The 21,367-nt window shown below is 38.9% G+C and overlaps 1 protein-coding gene across 2 annotated transcripts in view; it reads right to left on the bottom strand.

Annotated features, from left to right (window-relative positions):
• LRRFIP1 (LRR binding FLII interacting protein 1) overlaps positions 1-21,367 on the bottom strand; it is a 72,872-nt gene that overhangs the window by 30,773 nt on the left and 20,732 nt on the right. Inside the window, exons 3-4 of one of the 2 annotated variants that reach the window (XM_021710453.1) lie at positions 11,343-11,387; positions 10,695-10,745 (exon numbers count right to left, since the gene is read on the bottom strand). The exons of the other annotated variant lie outside the window; for it this stretch is intronic. Of the exons in view, the coding sequence (XP_021566128.1) occupies positions 10,695-10,745; positions 11,343-11,387 (96 nt within the window). The remainder of the gene's footprint in view (positions 1-10,694; positions 10,746-11,342; positions 11,388-21,367) is intronic. 2 annotated transcript variants of the gene reach the window in all.

Genomic DNA, 21,367 nt, shown 5'->3' with positions numbered 1-21,367 from the left:
TTAGATGTGATTTTCAATCAAAGTCTAGTTTATGCCTGAGAAACTGTCAAAAAGTTTGTATGGACCCTACAAAGTAATTCAGGAATGTTCAAGGAAAGGACTCCAAGGCATTCTTTTTATTTTTTCCTTTTGATTAATTCTTACTATAAAATATATATAAAAACACTACCTTCCACCATAGCCAGCTGAACACCCCAGTTCATATTCAAGCTGGCCTAGTCAAATGCAAGATAGTGGAGTAAGTCTGAATGAAAATAACTCATGTTAACTACTGCTCAAAAATTGATTTTAGCAAAACATCTATCTAAATAAAAATTTGTAAATTGACATTAAAAGAGAAAAGTAGAGCTGAATTCACACAGACAGGATCACATGCTATAAAACCTGTAGTTTCTGAAGAGAGGATGTGAAAGATTTAAATGGAAACCAACCAACTTCTCCTCCCTGGATGATGACAAAGTAGAGAATCTGCTGTCACCACTGTAGCTGGAATTCTGAGCACCAAAGAAGAAAACATTTTTAAGTAACGAGCACTTCCTTACTATTCCAAAAGCACTGCCTGTCCCATTCAAGAGGCAGATATGAAGTGACAGAACAAAACCAATATTAATACCCCAGAAATGCTGATTTCTCTAAAGAATCAAGCCATAAACAGTAAAGCAGAAAATTTTAATTAGAAAGTCTAAGCTGTATTTTATGTTTTGGTGTTTATGTCTCAGTGATGCCATGTAGTTTATGTTACTGCTTTTCACAGTTTCACATCTCTAGTTCTATTTGTAATCACTTAATAGATCTCATGCTGGACTGTCTATAACCTCCTAATCTGAACTGCCCTTATTACAAACCTTCTTAGATAACTAACATTCCATTTATTGCAAAATTATCAATATTTCTTTAGCCCAACCTACTTGAGGGCTATAGCTCAGCCCTGAAGTGCCAGAGAGGCAGGTGGAATCTGAGAGAACCTGCTTTTACTCGGTTGGCTGAGACCATTATCCACAGAAGGAAAATGCCCTGCAGGCTGTCCTGAGTGTCTTGAGTACAGATGACTTTAAAAATGTCTGTTCCAACCACGAACACAGATGGGACGTGTGAAAGTTACAAATGATCGCATGAGATGGTGAGCAAAATGGTCAAGCAGTTCTCCTGCTACAGAGGCTCTGAATTCTCTTAGAGAGGAAACAGACATTTCCAAACTCTGGTCATTTTGTCTCTTCCCACCAACAGGTATTTCCTACAACCATAAGATTTTTCATTCCCAGCCAATCTTTCCTCCAAGCTCCTTCTTACATGGTTCCTAGAGTTTTCTTCTTCAGGATCTTCCTATACATAATGCTGCCTTAGGTGTAGGTTATTTTGTTCTTTAATCTTATATTTTCTGGTTATTTAGTAGATTGATTCTATGTCCAGTTTCACTCTGTGGTGCAGTTTTATAATCAGGCTCTTTTGTATTTGATTTCTAGAGGCATTACTTAAATCTTGACTAAATCACAAAGCACATTTTTACTGTCTTAAGGTAAAAATCAAAGATTAAAATATATGGACATACATACAACAAAGTTTGATGTTACCCTGTACTGCCACAAACATGGTGGCAACTACATGTCAGGGATATTCTAGAGAAAAATGTAATATTGGGTAGAAGCTGGACTAAAGAATTTCTAAAATAACTTCCATATCCAAACTATAATTTTTTGTGATCAATTATGGTAAAACAACATACACAAGGGAAAAAGTTGCAAACTAATTGATAAAATTCCAGTAAGCAGTCTACAGGTCATCAAAAAAAATCACAGCTCTTGTCCTCTAATGCTAGCACTAAGCAGTATGCAAGAATGTTGAGCATGGTAAGCAAAACTGTCAATATCTGGTGTGGACAGAAGGGTGTGCTTATATGTTCCTATTCCTGGAATGCTGCATTCCCTTAAAGAACAGCATAGCAGAACTGGAGGAAGTCTGAAGAACATCAATATAATATATATAAATAGAAGGACACAGCCTTTAAACTGGGAGGTGTTTTAAGAATAAAATGAGAAAAGCTTAGATGAAATATAAAAGTGTATACAATCCTAAATATGAATGAGAAGGTAAAAACAACCTGATCAGAAAGCTAAGACTACGTTGGAGTGGGGAGAGGGAGGGGGATAAGAGTGGGGTACCCATTTGAAGCCTAAAAGTGTAATTTAAGTGTATAATTTAAGTGTGTAATTTATCTGTTACTGCATTTCACAGTTTCACACCTCTGGATCTATTTGTAATCACTTGCTAGATCTCATGCTAGACCATCTATAACCTCCGAGTCTGAACTGCCCTTATTACATACCTTCTTAGATAACTAACATTCCATTTATTGCAAAATTTCAGTATTTTTTAACCCAGTTCACTTGAGGGCTATAACTCAGCCCTGAAGTGCCGGAGAGGCAGGTGGAATCTGAGAGAACCTGCTTTTACTCGGCCGGCTGAGACCATTACCCACAGAAGGAAAATACCTTAATATGATATTTTAATATAACATAATTAAGATAGGTTAAAAGAAATACTATTTTACACAATTAGCAACATTTACTACCAAAAGAAAACAATGAAGCAGTAAGAAAAGGAAGATTTTTAGATCATTTAAAATAGACCTGTAGCAGCTCATGAAGCTTAATTAAAACATATCCAGGTTAACATTTTAAATCCCCAATGACCTTCCCCTTGGTAAATCTACCCCCATACCCATTCTCCCTAATGCCACTACCACTGGCATCATTTTCTCTCTAGACTATTACTTTGATTTTTTTTTTTTCTTCACCGGCTCCTCTTCTGTCTCCCGCCTCTCAACTGTGAGCCTTCCAAGTATTAGTATTCAGTTCTCTTCTCTTTCTTTTCCTCTCCAGAAAAACACAGGCTCTTGTTTATGTGTCTTTAAAATAAACATTAAAATTACAGATGAGAGATGTGGAGAACTGTAAAAATGTTGGATTTACTATATTTGGAAGCTGAATATACTTAACATATACCTTGTATAATACATATATACTTAGGGCAACAAAGTAATGAAAGAACTAATCTTTAATTCCAGATATTTCTAAACTTAAAGATTCTTATCAACATCTCTCAAACTAACACTCAGAATATTAGAAGACTAACATTCTCAGGATGCTGATATTCAAACATATTAATAATCTGAGAATGATTACTGGTTGAAAAACATTTTTTCATTCTATCATGTGCTTGCATAAAAAAAGACAGATTCATCATACCATTACAAAGAAAGCAAAGAAGCTAAATTTAGTAATACATTTTAGAAGCTTTGAAGCAACCTGTTTGAATTTTGTGCCATGCAAATTTACTATACTAACCCTGCCAGATCTTCTATTCAAGGACTGTGATCCATATAATTCTCCATCATAACCATTTGTCTGTTTCAATGAAGAAAAGAGAAAAATTGACATCAGTTCACAAATGAAGATAGCTACAAAACAGCAAGGAAGAATTAGCCAGATATAAAGTGAGCTGTTTTAGTGGAGTGGTACAATGACAAACCCGGGACAGTATAATCCTAGTAGACCACAAACTGTCTCCATGCCACCTGTCCTCTCAAACAAATTGTCAATAGGCTTCATATCACATGTCACTCTTGGTCTTAAGGTACGACCAAGTCCCTCCTGTGGAGTGAAGGACATGGACCTGGTACAGCCACTATCCTGGGCAGTTTTCTCATTTCTGGTTTCATGGTAGTGCTGCGGACATTCTAGTTTGTAAAAAGTGGACAGTGAATCGGCCTGAGTCAGTGAGTTTTCAGTTCTTGGTTCTAGGTAAGTCCTTGAAAATTATGGTCCATTGTGCAGCTATGTTCAGAAAGACTCAAATAGTATCTATTCAGCCTATAATTAAATGTTCATCATGGAAAAAATGTTTATTGTGGGGTGTATCCATTATAGTAGTTTTTTATTCATCCAGTCTTCTTTATTTTTCAAAATGAAATCTGAGAACATACTTAATGATTTCATAAATTGTCCTCCAAATAAAGGAGAACAATCATGTTAAGTGTGTGCCTAGTCTTCTCAGTACCCAGTCCAATTTCCCCTAAGTCAAAGTGTGGGGCTTTTAAAAACTGCTCGAATTAATCTATGAGAAAATTTCTGCTGATTCAAAATAAGAGCTGTCAAGCAGCAGAGACAAAATTAGCTCTCGAGATAGAAAAAGGAGGAGTGGTCTACACAACTGGTAAAAATGGAAGGAGATGCCATGGGGTCATGGACATGAGACCAAATTGCAAACAGAAGCTCTGTCCCGTGACCTTAAGCAAGTTATTTGATCCACCTGAACATCCACTTCCTCAGCTGTGAAAATGTGCATAAGAATATACACTATTCTATAAGGCCATTGTGAGGATTAATGAGATGAAAGTGAGAGTCACCTACAACAGTCCTCTCATGAAGTATGTGCTGACTGGACAGACACATGAATCCATAGAGAAGGTGCCTAGGATGCAGGAGGTACTTGACATGGTTATTCTGGGGGTGGGAGGGGTGCTGTTTAGCACATATTTTGCAGCTATAACATTAACATAGAATAAATAATTGTATTACCAGATTATAAATCTAGATTCATGAAATCTTAATTATAAAACTGTATCTTTGCTATAACTAAAAAAAAAAAAAAAAAAATCAGTTTGAAGTTTCAGAACAAAAAAGTAGGCAGAAATCCTTCCACATTAAATTTGAGAACTCTAAGAGTAACTTAAAACATTTCTAAAATAAATTTAATAGTAAAAATCTTTGGAGATAGGCAGGAGCTTTATGCAGCCTAATTTCCTCTCATGTCTTCACTGACAAGATTATTCAACATGAAAATGCATGTCAAGGACTTGTATATTTTAGACCTCAATCTCATTCCCTTGTTATCGCTTTAGAAACCTTCTGGATATAATAATGAAGGCTAACATCAATGTTAGATGACTTTTACTTTGCTAATAAATGAGGAAAAATGCATTATTTAAATAGGCCCTCTGTTTTTCATTGTTGCTTCTAAAATATACACTACTGTAGAGAAACACTTCCTTTTGGTTTTCTCATTCTCCAACTCAGCCTGCAGCAATGGAGCAGAGGGTGAGGACAGCAGGAAGGGCGAACGCACCTTCTCATTTGTTCCCAAAATCTCTTACTATTCAGGGTTTGTGGAACATCCACCCAGGTTTGTGATAATGGAATTCATAAGGAACATATTCCTAGACTATGTTCCTAAAATATATTCCCAAATCTTTAGGATCTCACTGACAATATCGCCACAGTGAAAAGTTCTTTGACCTTCTTAAAGAACAACACCAACTATCTCCTCTTGGATATCGTTCTTATGTGTTGTATTTAGATGGGTGGGGCTATTTTTATTTGGCATAATAAGGTAAGGAGTGTTGGCAACTGTAACAACACTAGATTAAAAAGTCCATAAGTAGCATATTAACTTCATCTTAAGTCATGTCTCTGATGTTTAACTAGCTCTGCTCTGTAAAATTCTTTTTCCAACACACTACTGTGTGGCTTTAAATAATACATGTTCTTGTTCATTCTGCTGATTCCATGCCACAAGGTTGGTCTTGGAGGGCGGTCTGCTTTATGGTCACCTGGTATGTTTCTTAGGTGCCTGGGCCTTGGCCTAGGAAATCAGAATACCTAGAAATAGGGCCAGGAATATGCTTTTTAACAAGCACTCCAATGACTCTTACATCAAGTCACACCAAAAAACACTGCTGTAAGAGGAGAACAGAATAAAGAGAACATTCATAAGTTAGCATTTTCTAATAGATAATAAATAAGATATGAGTAAGTGCCCTATTAAAACCAGTTATTCTAATGGTAACTTGTAATTAATCTGAATGCTAATGACTACCATGCAGATTTATCCAAGCATCAGTGACTTTCCCACATGACCATGCAAAAGTCAACTGTCAACTTTTTGATTAATATTGTTAGATAGATATCTATTGTTCTACAGGAGTCAAAAGACAGAGCATATTTAAAGGGCATTCGAGATGAGAAACAAAGCAAAGAAGGAAAAATCAAAACTCTTGAATGCAATACCTTGATGTATCAAATTTACTTTCAAAAAAGAATGAGACTGAAAATAAAAACAAATCCAATATGTGTTTCCAAACACTGCTAACATACATAACATCAGGGATTGGCCTTTATACAAAATTTACTTTGAGGTTAAAATAAAAAGATTAACAATCTGCAAATATGTTGCTAATACATGCTAATAATTTAATTCCTTAAAGAACAGGAGAGTTGCTAGAGTGATAGTGTCACAGAAATGCTTTCACCTACCAGTGCTCTGTAGATATTCTGTGAAGGGCACTTTCTGAATCTAATTACGTCTTTGTGCTTCCCACTGTCCCTAGAAGGTCTAAACCTCACCAGGTAAAGTCTGCAGTGGCTTGGCATGAGACTGGGCTGGAATGCCCAACACCTCAGCTGTTTGCTCTAGCCTCTGGTCTTGTATCTGTCAAGTACAGAACAGCAGCCCCACTGGAGGCTCAGAGCACCAAATACGCCATGCAGATGTATTGCACTGCTTATTAATTATCCTCTTAAACATAAAAATATATTTTTATTTATTTATTTGGTTTTTTTAGTCAGTTATCTACTCTGTTCCCAGGCTGAAGTGCAGTGACACGATCACGGCTCACCACAGTCTCAACATCCTGGGCTCAGGCAATCCTCTCCTCATAGTTTCTTAAGTAGCTGAGACTACAGGCGGGCGCCACTATGCCCGACTAATTTTTTTTTTTTTTTTTTGGTAGAGATGAGATTTTGCTCTGTTGCTCAGGCTGGTCTTGAACTCCTAAGCTCAAGTGATCCCTCTGCCTTGGTCTCCCAAATTGCCAGGATTATAGGCTTGAGTCACACGCCCAGCCAGAAATACATTTTAAAAATTCCTTAATGTGAAGTGGTGTATAATCTAAGTTAACCTCAGTATTAAATCTGCACCATGCCTTTCAACGAGAAATCTTTCTTCTTTTAAGTGTAAAGTTTACAGATTTTCAAAAAGCATAAGGCACAGAAACTCTCACAGACAGATAGAATAGTAATTCTGAGTTTAAATATAAAGCTATTGTTTTGTTACCGGAACTGGGGTCTTCCTCAAAGAGTACCTTCTGGCAAAAGAGCCAGATTTTGAAGGCTAGATAATAAAGATTTTTCATTAGGTAAAATGATTTTATAGTTAGCCTTTTAAAGGAGATTTAGAGGCTTTGGAAATTCTTATCTTACTTGAGTTCCTTGAAAGCAAGAGACTATTTTTCATCTTGGTATGCACAGCTGCTAACACAAGGTGTGGCAAACAGCTGATACTCAGAGACCATCTGGTGAGGGAGTGTTCATGCACCCGTGTCTGGGTTCCAAAGCCCTTCCAGGGGATCAGGGCTGCACCCAGGAGGGCCCCAGGAGGAAGGCTGCTCACTCTGGAGGGTGCACCTGCCTTCCTGACCTCATAGTATCCCAGGCAAAGACAGACAGACGAACAAAGATGTACTTGGCTTTTTAGAAAAGCACCCATGAGATCAGTGGAAATGCCATAGGTTATTATTTGTCACACCACACAATTAGGGTCACACAGCAAAGTTTATCTGACCATCTCACCCAGGCGTGGGGACCCCCATATTCCAAGTCAGGCTGCGACTGTCAGAATAAGAATAGAAGAGGAAAACAACAGAAAAGAGAGTTGCCAAAAATAAATTTAAGAGCTAGGTAAAACATAAAAACAAGCAATCTTTAAAATCTTAGCAAAAATGCAATTTTCCATTAACTTCCAGGATCACACGTATATTTACAAAATGAAATATATTTGAATGATAGCTACTAAAAAAATCCAATTACATAAAACTTCTATGGTAAAGGTTGCTATAATTCATGAAATCTGAAGCAGTTTGAGAAATGACATTCCCTCCTCTACATAATATAATATATACTAATTATGTTCGGGAAAAGGTTAACAAATGCATCACTGTCGATCTTTAAATAAGAAAAATTAAAAACTTATGGTATCCAAAATTGAGGTTTTTCTGAGGTATCATCATTGCCAGTAGAAGGGAGAAGGCCTGTGTTTTGAAAGTCAAGAAATAAAAGATGACTTTGGGCCAGACGCAGTGGCTCAAGCCTATAATCCCAGCACTTTGGGAGGCCGAGGCGAGAGGATTGCCTGAGCCCAGGGGTTTGAGACCAACCTGGGCAACTTGGTGAGACCTCCTCTCTACAATAAATCAAAAATTAGCCGGGTGTGGTAGCATGCGTCTGTAGTTCCGGCTACTTGGAAGGCTGAGACAGAAGGATCGCCTGAGCACTCCAGCTTGGGTGACAGAGTGAGACTCCAACTCAAAAAAAAAAAATATGACTTTGTATCAGAACCTTACCAAGTAAAGATTTCGGAATTTTAGAATACATAAAACAGTACTAATCAACCCTGCATAGAGATGGAGCAAGATGCGATTCCTTTCAGTAGGGCAGTGGGGTGGCCTTGCTGAACCACCAAAGCACAGGGTTCAGAGCTTTGGGCAACCCTGTGCATGGAGAGCGCACAGCCCACCAGGCCCTGAGCAGCTGGCACTGGCCTTTCACTGAGAACTCTGACCCTGAGCAGGCTCTCAACTGCTCTAGGTTTGTTCTGCTGTGTTAACCTCAGTGTCTATAAAAGTTGAGAGGCCAGTGCCTTGCTAGACTCTGGTGTGGCCATGTGCTCTTTGAGCTATGGCTGTTGCCACACTTCCTGGCTCTGGTCCCCTCCCCCATCTTGGGGAGGTAAATCTTCTTTCTCCCTTCTCTTTCTCTAATTTACTTTTAAATACACTTTTCTTTTAAAAAAAAAAAAAAAAGTTGAGAGGTTTGACTCTCACCTCTAGGGTCCAAGTTCTCAACTTCCGTGGATTTTAAAGAGAGCCTATTTCTTTAGATTAAGTACTATCATGGGAAAGAGTGGTAAAGTAAACTATGTGGATGAAAACAAAAATCACTTTATTTTCCCCCCTCTTACTTCACATCCTAATTGTGGACCTCCTGTATGAAACTGCATACCTTAAATATATTTAACATCTTGGCAAAGAATAGTGTCCAGCAGAAAAATTTAACTCATCTCTGGTGAATACTAGCATAACACCATAGTTTTCATTAAAACTGCCAATAGTCTTAAATTCTTTGGGTCAGGAAACCCTTTAAGAATCTTAAGAAAGTAAACATTATTTTCCCAGAAATATGTAAATACACAAAATCTTGCATAGAATTTCAGGAGAATCATTTCTTTCATGATGATACATTCTGATAGTGTTTTGTATTCTGACTCACTCTCTCTCCTCCTATCCTCACCAGAACCTATATTAATCAGGTTTTACCCTCACCATTTCTATAAAAAGTTTTCTTGTCAAAGTGACCAATGTTTTGTGATGACAATAAATTCTCTCCTCATTTGGTCACCTCCCCTTGTCCCTGAAATAGTATTTTCTTTCTTTACTTGGTTTCAAGGACTGAACCTTCTCCTGGGCCTGCTAACGTCTATAATATCTGTGCCTTGTCCAAAGATTTTGTAAACTGAGCTTTGCATTTCTTATATTTTGGTTACACAAATCCCCTTCTGGGGTAAATCATTTCAGAGGGTCTGTGAGGAAGTTACAACTGTATCACTGAGGTTATGAATAGCAAAGTAACACTTTAATGGCTTCACATTGGAACTGTAACTTTCTGGAAAAATCACTACTGGATCTGTTTTTGACATTGCAAAGACAGTGACAAAACAATGTATCACCTTAACATTTTACTGTTATAAGCAGTCAAACATACTTAATGTATACATAAGAAGTCAAGTAGTGATAATATGATATAATTGCCACAGTGATAAAAACCAAGCCTTCGGCTCTATATAGTCCCTAAGTAAAATGGAGTGGCTGCTTTGAGATTTATTTATTGTTAGCGGTGAGATGCAATTTCAACCCTGTGGTAAATGAAACAGTCATGCTCAGATTAATTTACCGACTTAAAGCACTGAGCAAAACAGTTTGTCTATTTCTCCCGAAGCTCACCCTTTTCCCAAGTATAATTATGGAGGTTTCTGGAATGTTTAAGGAAAAATTCATATTTTTGTTTATTGGCCATTAAACTGTCAGTGATGAAGACACCTAATTATAATTGATAAAAGGAGAAACTCCTGCATGCAGACACAGGTCTTAAGGATCCAATCCTGATCCACCTTTTCACCAGGCAGTCTACAGCAGCTATGCAAACACATCACGGAATAATAATAATTATCTTAACTTGCAGTTACTTTAACTGAGATTCCAATTTTTGGCGGAATATGTGTGTAAATAAGCATGCAGACTCACTTAACGACGGATTGGGCATTCACATTCCTGTTCACATACCAACAAGGTTGAGACAGCTGTGTCAATCAAGGTTTGGTAGTTGTGTGATGTGAACAAACATAAAAAAATAATGACTTCCACTCTGGGAGAAAGAAACAACCAAAGTTCCTGTGTGCATTAATAATCTCTCTATAATAACAAAGAAACATCCCCGTTGATTAGATTTAAAATAAGCATCCCATCAGTGAGATATTGACTATCACTACAGAGATAATGGATAAGAAATGTGAATGCAGGGATGAAAAAAGCCAAGGACTTCGACCATAAACTGTGCCATGCAAACTGAATCACTCTGGTTACTGACCCTCAGACTTCCACGACTACCCACTGACACGCGCTCATCTTCGTCAGAAGCCTATTGGAAGAAAGGGTGGGAAAAACTGTGAAGTGATACTATTAACACACATAAAGAAACCAATGCCCAAATCTCGGGAATGCAACTGATCTGACACCACAGCGGAGGGGCAGGCCAGCCACCTCTGAAAATCTCAGCGGACATGAGCCTAGGTCCTCCACAGTGCGGGCTTCGGGCACCTCTGTTTGCATAGGACTGTTTATGAATAACATGAATTTAAATTAATTTCATTAAACTGGTATTATTTACTTTGCAAGTAAGAGAAATACCTAGTTTCAGGGTAGTACTATGAAAATCACTCATGAGTATTCAACAAAAAAAAAAGTACTAAAGCTGTCATGGATACGGTAATACTTTAAATTTTTTCAAATATATTCTCCTAACAAATTTAGGTCAAAATGCTAAAAACTGAGTTTACAGTCTTTGTTTCAGTCATAGTATCAGTATTAAAACAGGATTAGTTCATTTCTTTCACAAGCATCAAGAGACGGTGATATCACCATGAAGAGATGATATACATACATATATTTCAGTTGCTAAAAGTATAAACTAGACTTTAATCAAGTTGCCTGAGTAATGAATGAACACAGTACTAACCGATGTGTTTCTTCTGGATCTACGAGAGTAACGCTCACTGTCTTCCTACCAAAGCAATAGAGGAAACAGCATAAAAAGGTTAGAGACAGACAGACATCAGCAAAGTGCTTTCAAAAAGTTTTAGATAGTCCCATTGCAACATAATACAGCATTTCTGATCTAAATGTCAAATAAATATTTGCTTTGCTTTCATTTAAAGGTTTCAATTAAACCACTAGGGGATATGTTTTCTTCTAAAGGGGGAGTTCTTAAGTATATAAATAGTTGGCATATTTCATTTTCGATTTAAAAACAGTATGTCTTGGGGCAGAAGCTGGGTGTTCATTTTTTCTAACTTCTGTAATCTGGTTCATTTAAATCAATCTACTTTTTCACTTACATTCAGAACCTTACTCTCTTTGGGAATCAGAAAATCAATCATTTTCATAAAATAATTTTATCTACTGTATTTTGTGGATTCTAAGACACACACAGTTTTTCACACTTGGATATCTCTAAAGTTGAGATATATCTTATAATTAAAGTTGTTCACAATTATAGTTAGCAGCAATTTTTTTTTCTTTTTCAGTGGTATATAAAACAATGATCTATCTTAGGATTTGATAAAAAATACATCTGTCTGTGCCACGTAAGCCTAAAATGATGGTTTACACAGGCTGGATTTCACCTTTTCTTTCAGTAGAGAAAGTGCATTCTCTTTATATTTGAAGAACTCATCTCTTTTATATTATATATAGTATCTAAGAGATTAGGAGATAATCTTACATTTTCCTTAGATTATTTTATGAAACATGTTTTAAGAAAAATTTAATAGGACATTTCCATTCTGGCCGTGTTCTCAGCTGCTAAAAGCATGTGATGATGTCCTTAAGGCCAGTCAATAAAATAATAGGGACAGGAAGAGGTAGAAGGACTCAGATCGATTAACTAATGAGAAGGAAGGAGTGAGGCCACATCTCCGGGACCAGGGGAGAAAGCATACAGAATGTCCCCCTTCCAGAGTCTTCCTCCTGAGAGGGCCAGAAGGACAGGAGTCTCATTAGGGGCAAGCTCACTCTCAGATGACTTGGGGAGGTAGAGGGCTTGTTCTAAGAAGCAGGTTGAGAAGGTAAAGGAATTTTCTCACCAAAGAACAGTGGTTTTGGCAGCACAGCGGACAAGATGAGGAGGGAACCCAACAGCAAATGCAGATAGAGTCAGATGAGGGTGATGGGGCAGCTGGTTGCAATCATGAATGAAGAACACGGAGCATAATGTACTTTTTGGGTTCCAACCAGAGCCTGGCGCACTGTGATGGTGATGGGAAATTTCTCTGGAAAGTTTTGAAGCCAGGGGGCACATGCCCAGCCTAAGTCTCAAGAGGAGAGCCCTGTGCCCCAGGAGATCAGGGAGGCTGTGGTAGTGGAGACCTCCACAAACTGCTGGCTTGGAGACGTCAGCACTCGGCGGCTGCTGAATAGGCAAGACAAAATGTCTGGCCAGGACTGTCTCTAAGCAGGCTTCATTCGCGGATGTAAACAATCAGACACCAGATGCAGAAATCTCCAGAAGAAAATCTCCCACTATTAAATTACGGTGCAATAGGAATCTATCTACATAATTAAACTACGTAAGAATTACATTATAAACCATTAAGTCTTAAAATTGTATTCAAGGCCTACCATCCACTGTTCGATGTCACCCCATTTTGTATCCAGCCCATAATATTTCTACAGACAAAAGGGAAAGAAAATTAGGCAAGAAGTGAAATGGTAGTTGTCTAAGAAACTGTTCTGACATGCATTTCCAAATTGCTGCCCAAGCCACACGGTGAAGGTAACATGCCAAGGCAAAGCAGTCAATAACACACTCGAGTTCTACAGAGGAAGCCACCACCCAAGCAGTCCGTGCAGGCTGTGAGCGTGAAGAGAGACCCTTCCAGCCTATTCCATCCTGGTTATCCCAGGGAGCCCAGGGAGCCCAGGGATGTAAGACTAGCCCAGCGGCATTTCAAGCCCCTCTGTCAAGCTGTTCAGGCCTTCAAAGCAAATGTACTTACCGAAGGAATAAAACACTACTTAGAGAAGCAAAGCTGGGGGGAGTGGGGAGAGAATAGGGGGGAGGGGATTCCTGTGTTGCTGCCTCTGGAATGAGGAAACCCAGAGGAAAGGGGAAGACTTCCTGTACACTTGTTATAGCTACCTGACATTTACGCTGGATCTAGGCCCAGGAGAATTCAGATACTTTGGATGTCTTTATAGCATGCTATGGGTGGAAAGATGTCTGTGGTCTACAGAAGACATCTTTGTACCTGAAGAAAAATGTGCAGACCTGCAAGTTGTGCCTGGAGGTTCCTTTATCTAATACTTCCACGTTTTCACATTGTTAGCCTAAGCCATAATGGTCCTAGTCAGGATGAGAAAAGCAGACTCAGAGTGGCTACTGCTGTCACTAAATACAGAAATCCCAAAGGTAGGTAGGAATCCAGGTCACGGTCCCAAATAATGAGCTCTGCTTTTCTCTTTACTTTTTTTTCAATTTCCAAAAAGGAAAAAAAAAAAAAAATTAAGAAGTAATCAGCCAAATCTCTGCAGCATGTAACACAGATGTGAGTTTTCTCTTTACACATTAAAATCTTATAATCAGGAGAAAAAAATTGGATGCTAGAAGTACTTCACAATTTTTGAAATTGTTGCTTCTATGTTTGAAGTATGGCCAGATTTAAAATATACAGCTTTCAGATGGTCTTATCCCTTTCTTTCAGAGGGAGACTATAATAATGCTTTTAAAAATTCAACAATACTGAACTCTAATACAAAAAGTACACGAACCACATCTTTTTCTGTAAGCTGTTTCCTTAGGAAATGAAAGTAAACACTTCCCAAAGTTATTTTTTAGCTTTAATTTCAGTAAAATGCATCAACTGAAAGCTATTTTGCATTCAATTAATGTTAGCACCTGTCAAGTTCAAGATTTTTCACATGTAAAATATATATACCATCACCCCTCCTTTATCTCACGGCTTCACTACAAAGATAGATGAAAAATACGTTTTTAAAAAGGAGGTCCTATATAAATTCACAATAAAATTATTTAAATTCCAAAAGCAGTCTGTATTATCAGTTTTTCTATTTTCACAGTGTTCTTTTTACCCCATAGACATCTATATCAAATACGGCACACTATATATTATTGCTCTTTTCATGACAAAAATAAGAATCAGCATCCAAAATTTTTTACCTAGTTCATGGGTGGCCTTATCAATATCTACTATAGTTGGATTTCCCTGTCATTCCATAGGGACAGATCCCTAGAAACAGTAAGTACGATTAACAAGTAGTTCCCAGGTTAGCTAGCAGCACCAGCACAGCAAAATTCAGAAAGGGCAAAATATTTCTAACGTAAACCACTAGATTAGCTGGTGAGTCATGCAGAGGGAAACGAGAGCCACACTCCTGCAGAAGGTACTTGACTTTCAGAAATAGTTTTGATTTGAGAGAAAACATAATGCAAAGCAGCCGACTGGGGATGGAGAACGTTTCCTGCCTCCTTTCCTCTTCATAAATCTCAGTGAATAGGAAAACCTCGCCTTCCCCTCCCTTGGCCACACCATCAGTATACAACTGTGCACCTGCTCTTCCACTGCAGACTTCCTGGGCTCCCTCTGGCTTCACACTGTATCCAAATTCACATTCTGACAAAGCTCTCACAATGTATCCCTGGTGTGCTAGTAAAAAGAAAATACTAGGGATCTAGCACAAGAAAGGAATAAATGTAAGTGGAAAGGACGGCCCAGAGCCCCCTTTTCTAGGTTTTGGACAACAACATCCTGCTCGTAAGTTACTGTAAGGGCTCCCTAACCTGGCCATCCACCTATCCTGTGCTTCCCGAAGATGGCCAGGGACTCTAGCTGCAGTTCCACTTCAACACTTGGGCTCTGGAAAAACTAACAAAGTACAAAGAGATTCTGGCATCTACTTAACTGATTGCTTTGCACTCTTCAGGAGAGCACTTAGAGTAGAAGGGGCAGCCAGAGAAAGAAGGCAATCAGGACTTGTGGCTAGTACAGGAATTCAACACAATAGTCTTTTAAATTACTGATGGTGCATTTAAAGGGCCTGCATGATCTAACTTCCAAAATTAAGTGACCTTATTCTTTCTTCACTTGCTTTAAGAGAAAAATATGGTTGTTCTTCCTTTCTAGAAACTAAACAAATTTGTACAAAGAAACTATTTTGGATGTCCTAAATAAACTAAATTCATTTATGGAAAAGGCTCACTTGCATACAAATTCTATATATTCTCAGGGAACCTGCTCACTCTGACTTCATTATTGCTCAATCATGAACCACGGACTCACTTGTATCTCTATTTTCTGTGTCTGGGCTGCTCAGTGTATTTATTTCCAAACCTCAGCTGCTTCTACAAAATACTAGGAAACAGAGATGCATGTTAATTTATGATCTCTGAATATTAGGGATGAATGGCAGGTTTATTTTGTTATATCATCATCTGTACTCAGATCTTTAAGTCAATATTTAATCATCTCTCAATGTGGTAATTCACACTGGTATTTTAAAAGCTTTCTAATAAAATTATCTTTCTCTTTCAATATATGATTTCAAAAGGCTTCCCAAATTCTGAAACATGATTTTTTTGGTCTTAGAATTAGTTTTTTTTCCCCCTCAAAGAAACAATTTTCTAATTTCTTGAGGGAAATGGAGATGAGAAAAGCGTTCAGTACACAGAAATGTGTCTGGCTGTTGCTTTGCATGGGAGCAGAATAGGGACTAAGTATTCTTGTTCAAACAAATTTATACATAAAGCAGCATAATGCACAGTAAGAACTATGTATCTTCAATGCAAGGCATTATTTCTGAAAGGTGCCCAGGCTGTTGGCAAGGAATCATAGTACATGCAGATTAGAAAACAGAGAAGGAAGAGCCTACCTTTTGGACCTGATAGATCTACAGAGAAGAACAAAAGAAAAAGGGAAAGAAATGTAAAAATCCAATTGAAGATGCACACACATCAGAAAGGTTCTGTAAGTAGCTAAAAATTTTAATAAAAGCCCTACTGGGAAAGAAATGGTGAATATTGGTAAAATGTGAATAAGAAGACTTTTGAGGTCCCATTGGAAGAATCAGTCATTTCATCACTTACTTTACTACATTCCATTTTAGATATATTGGTGAAATATGGGCATACCCATAAAAGTCTCTACCAGAATCCTCCTATTATTCTAACACAGAAGTTTGTATCACCTATTGCCATTAATGAGAAAAGCACTTCATTTTTAATTCAGATTTTCTTTTCATAATAATAAAAGTTTAACCACAAAGTACAGAAACTTAACTGGAAAGTCAACTGGTCACATTTACCAATAATGAAGAAAGAGGCTTTGATGTTGATTCACACAGACACATACAGAATACCAGGAAAATCCCAGCTAAACAGATTGATCCTCAGAGTATAACTGAAATATTAAAAAAGAAATTATTATCATACATTGACACATCAGTTTACTTCAGCAATTCCTCCTAATTTTGTAGTAATCACGAGGTAAGACTGAGATATATACTTATCTTCATTCATTCATTCAGCAAAACATTTATTGCGTCAGGCATTGTTCAAGGTATTGCCAAACCTATAAAACTAGGAACTTGGTGTTTCTAGTCATGTGCAGAGCACAGGTAAATATATCTAACATTATGACTCTCATAAACATAGCACCTCCAACCAAAATGTTGAGTTTTTTTCCTTTTTTTGAGTTAGAGTCTCACTCTTCATCGAGGCTGGAATGTAGTGGCATGCTCACAGCCACCGCAGCCTCGACCTGCTGGATTCAGGCAATTCTTTCGCCTCAGCCTTCCAAGTAGCTGGAACCACTGGCAAGCACTGCCAGTCCCAGCTAATTTTTTGATTTATTCTAGAGACGAGGTCTCGCCAAGTTAGCCAGGCTAGTCTCAAAATCATGGGCTCAGGCAATCAGGCTCAGGCCTCCATCCCTCAAGTGCTGGGATTATAGGTGTGAGCCACCATACCTGGCCCGCCCAAAATGCTTATCAAGTCAGTAGCGACAAGAAAGATATACCGTGATTACCATTCTTTCCTATTAGTGTAGGTTTTCCTAATAAAGTTTAAGGTTCAATTGGATTTCCCAAGAATGTGTATTATCATTTAATAAATCCATTAAAAAGAAGCTTATATCCTTTAAACAGCCCATAAAGCACAGCAAATGCAAGCTGTAGTCAGTTCTCACCACTGGTGCTCCTCCTCAATTTCATTGTTAAAGAATGATGTGGAGACTCAGGTATTAGTGGAGTGAAGCCGTTTTTTAATATCACCCCTACAAGAACGGGTGCCCCTCAGATGAGCAGGCATCTCGAGGCAGCCACAGCAAACATATTTATGCCCTAGGATGCAAGTACCTCCCGTTTCCTCATTGACTGAGTACTTCAGAGGTTATGTCACTTTCTTGATGTCACCTACATGGCACATATTGATTGGCTTACAGAGTCACTACAGAATCACTTCATTTCCATGACCTATTTGCCAATTGGCTTACAGTTACTACAGAATCACTTCATTTGCATGCCCTATTTGCCAATTGGCTTACAGAATTTTATTCTGTAAAAAGTTCACGAAAAGAAAACAAAGAAGAGGGAAGCGAATTAGCAAAAAGGAAGTGCAATGCATTCAAACATTAGTCAGGTTTTCATTCTGAAAATAAATCATTCTGTTTCCTACAAAAATAATCCTTAAAGAGAGCCCAGGGTGGTCTGGGCTGGCCTGGGAGACTGACACATGGACAGGCAGCTCACTGCCCCGCAGGCATGATGTTGGATCTGTACTACCAACACTGGTGTTTCCTTGTGCCACTCCTCTCTGGCTACTGCCCCATACTCTTCTTGGGTGTGTCCCAACCCCAGTTACCAGCTTCCCACCCTCCTTAGCATTCTCAGAGCCTCCTCCTCCTCAAGAAAACCCTTGCCCCACTCAGAAACACCAATGTGCAGGTGGGATGGCTTGCTACCCATATGAAATCAGGGCTTGCTGTTCTCAATTTTTACACCAGAATATCAACCCTACTAGTTAAACCACGGTCTTCCAGAGCATATTCATTTCCCCTTAATCAACAACTTAAAATGCCAGTGGCCCCAGGCTATCAGATTGTATAACCTCAAATTGTGTTAGCTAGTTCTAAGAATAGCCAGACCCAGAGATGTGATATGCAGAGTCTGAGGAGGTGCTGTCAGCACACCTTCCTAAATTCTCCAAGCCCACAAACTTAGACCACGTGAGCCGGACACACTCTTCCCTCTAGATGTATATAGATGCATATGCACACACAGCACACATGTGTACTTCCCCACCCTGGGCTTGGGTCAATCAAGGAACTGCTTAGATGAATAGCTACTGTTTCTTTGTTTTCTGTGAGACTCTTGCTAACAAAATTGTCTATTTTATGTTTCATATACTGTACCTCTAATTCAGCACCAAGGAGAAGCTTGTTTTTTGAAACATGCTTCCACTTGGAAAATGACTAGGATTATGTGGATCATTCTATTTCCCCCTCTGGTGCAGATGCCAGCAAGCCCACAGTTAGCTTGAACTCCATGGTCAACATATTCACTCCATCCTCTGCTCTTGTTTGTTTTTGCTGTTGATTACAGAGTTGGTGTGCTAGGAAGGCCAGCCAGATCTAGATTAGAATCTTGGCTCAGCTATTTGCTTAAGTTCTGGGAAAACTGACTAATCTTGCTAAGGCCAGTTCTCCTCACCTGTAAAATACAGGAAGATGCCCCTCACAGGTGGTAAATAAAAGCACTTGAGCTCAGCACTGCCACACAGCGGGGACCCTGGATGTCAAGCTGCCCCATCCTCTCTGACTAGTCATAACACATACATCTATCTTATTTAAAATCTTTCAAATCTCTTTTTTGAAGAAGCAGACATCAACCTTAATAGTAATTCTGTCCTATTGCAAAGATCCTAAAGTTATGACAAAGTTGTCATCTTCATGAATGAATGCTGCTGTCACTGGGCTTCTAGGACAGTGTAAGGACAGTGGCAGGGTCAGGGTGTCTCCTCCAACCTCTATCGTCCACCTCCTTCCTCCATCTGGTTCACATCTCCCAAGGACAGCTTCTTCCCTGCCACATCTGTCCTCTGCTTTGACAAAAACTGGCTTTTTTCACCTCGAGCTGCCTTTATTTAACATACCCACTTGCATCCCCACTTACCATTTTGGCAGCATTCATTTCTCTGTACCCTCCTGGACCCATCCCACACCTTCCAGAGCTCTCATTCCACACACTGGTGAGCTCCAGTGGGGGGCTGGGCCACCAGTCACGTGACCTAACCCCAATGCTGCACACAGTGGAGCGTCTGTAGCTGCATATAGTGGGCCTTCACTTTATCACAGCAGTAGACTACAACCGGGGAAGGACATGAGCGCATACACCTCACTGATGAGAAAGCTGAGGTTTGAGCAATCCACAGGTACAGATAAAAAAGATGACATTTGCCAAACTTGTTTTCTCACAAGGGATCCCATGCTTTCCTCTCAGTCCTCCCTGGCTGGGGGCGCAGACCAAAATCCTCAAACTATTGTTCTGGCAGATGCTCCCAGGAATCTGAATCAGGACAATACATTTTGACCCCAGTGAACTACTGAAATGTCTTTGTGGTAAAAATGAATCATGTTCTCCAAAGATTTTCAAAATTCTTATGCAATCTACTAACCAAATGACAGCTGTATATATACCTGAAGAAGCAAATTAAGGAGGTGTAAAATCAGATTGCCCAGGATTTCATCAGATTTTCTCTGAAAAGTCTGTGCTCATCAGAGGTATCAAACATCTGAGGGTTATTCTGTGTGGGGTGCAGGCTCTGTGAGTCACAGGCCCTAGTCTGAATCTCAGCTCAGCTGCCCAGCTGCCCTGGTCCTGGATGAGTTATTTAACTCCTCTGGGCTTACCTTTCCTGCTGTGCAGTAGGGGCTTCCACGGGCCTCGAGGGCTGCTATGAGGGGTGATGAGAGGCAGCCAAGGCTCCAACACCCTCCACATGCCTCCGGACATCCAATCTCCATTTTTACAGCAGGGACTTGGTTTCCATCTTAAATAGCAACTTTTTTTTTTCTTATTTCCCTTTTTTATAAGAGACAGGGTCTTGCTTTGTTGCCCAGTCTTAAGAGCATTGGTGTGGTCATAGCTCACTGCAGCCTTAACTCCTGGGTTTAAGGGATGTTCCCACCTCAGTTCCCGAGTAACTGTGATTATAGGCATGGGCAAACATGCCTGGCTTATTTTTATTTTTGTGTGGCTTGGAATACTGCAACTGAGGTATAGGAGCTCATTAACAGATTACTCTTATATTTTAGAATTAAAATACAACAGAAGAGGCCTTCCTTTGACTCAAAGGAAGAAAGAGGTTGGGCATGGTGGCTTATGCCTGTAATTCCAGCACTTTGAGCGGCCGAGGCAGGAGGATTACCTGAGGCCAGGAGTTGGAGACCAGCCTAGGCAACATATCAGGACCTCATCCCTACTAAAAATAAAAACATTAGCTGGGCATGGTGGCACACACCTGTAATTCCAGCTACTCAGGAGGCTAAGACAGAAGGATCGCCTGAGCCCAGGAGTTTGAGACTTCAGCGAACTGTGATTATGTCAGTACACTCCAGCTTGGGCAACAGAGTGAGAACTGACTCAGTAAAATTAAAAAAGAAAAAAATGAGGAAGAAAGTGATGCTTTGCTTTTAAAGGAGGTCATTCAAATAGATAATGTCTTGCTTTAATTCAACTTAATCTTTATTCTCTAAATTAAGAACTTTTGCCAAAGAAATTCTATGAGGAACAAAGCTGCTTATACCATCATGTATATATTTAAATCAATTCTACCGATAATTGAGGATAGAACATATTATATCTAATGTATAACCTGGAAGATAGAAATGTATGTACATACTACTTAATTCATTTTCACCTTGATTTTGTAGAAATTTCATATTTGCATTCTTAGTGAAAGAAATTTTCTTA

The sequence above is a fragment of the Carlito syrichta genome, unplaced genomic scaffold (assembly GCF_000164805.1).
Source record: "Carlito syrichta isolate Samal-C Ts95f unplaced genomic scaffold, Tarsius_syrichta-2.0.1 Scaffold289031, whole genome shotgun sequence".
Classification (NCBI taxonomy): Eukaryota; Metazoa; Chordata; class Mammalia; order Primates; family Tarsiidae; genus Carlito; species Carlito syrichta.
Note: the sequence above shows the minus strand (reverse complement) of the source record. Positions and strands in the feature narration are given on the sequence as shown.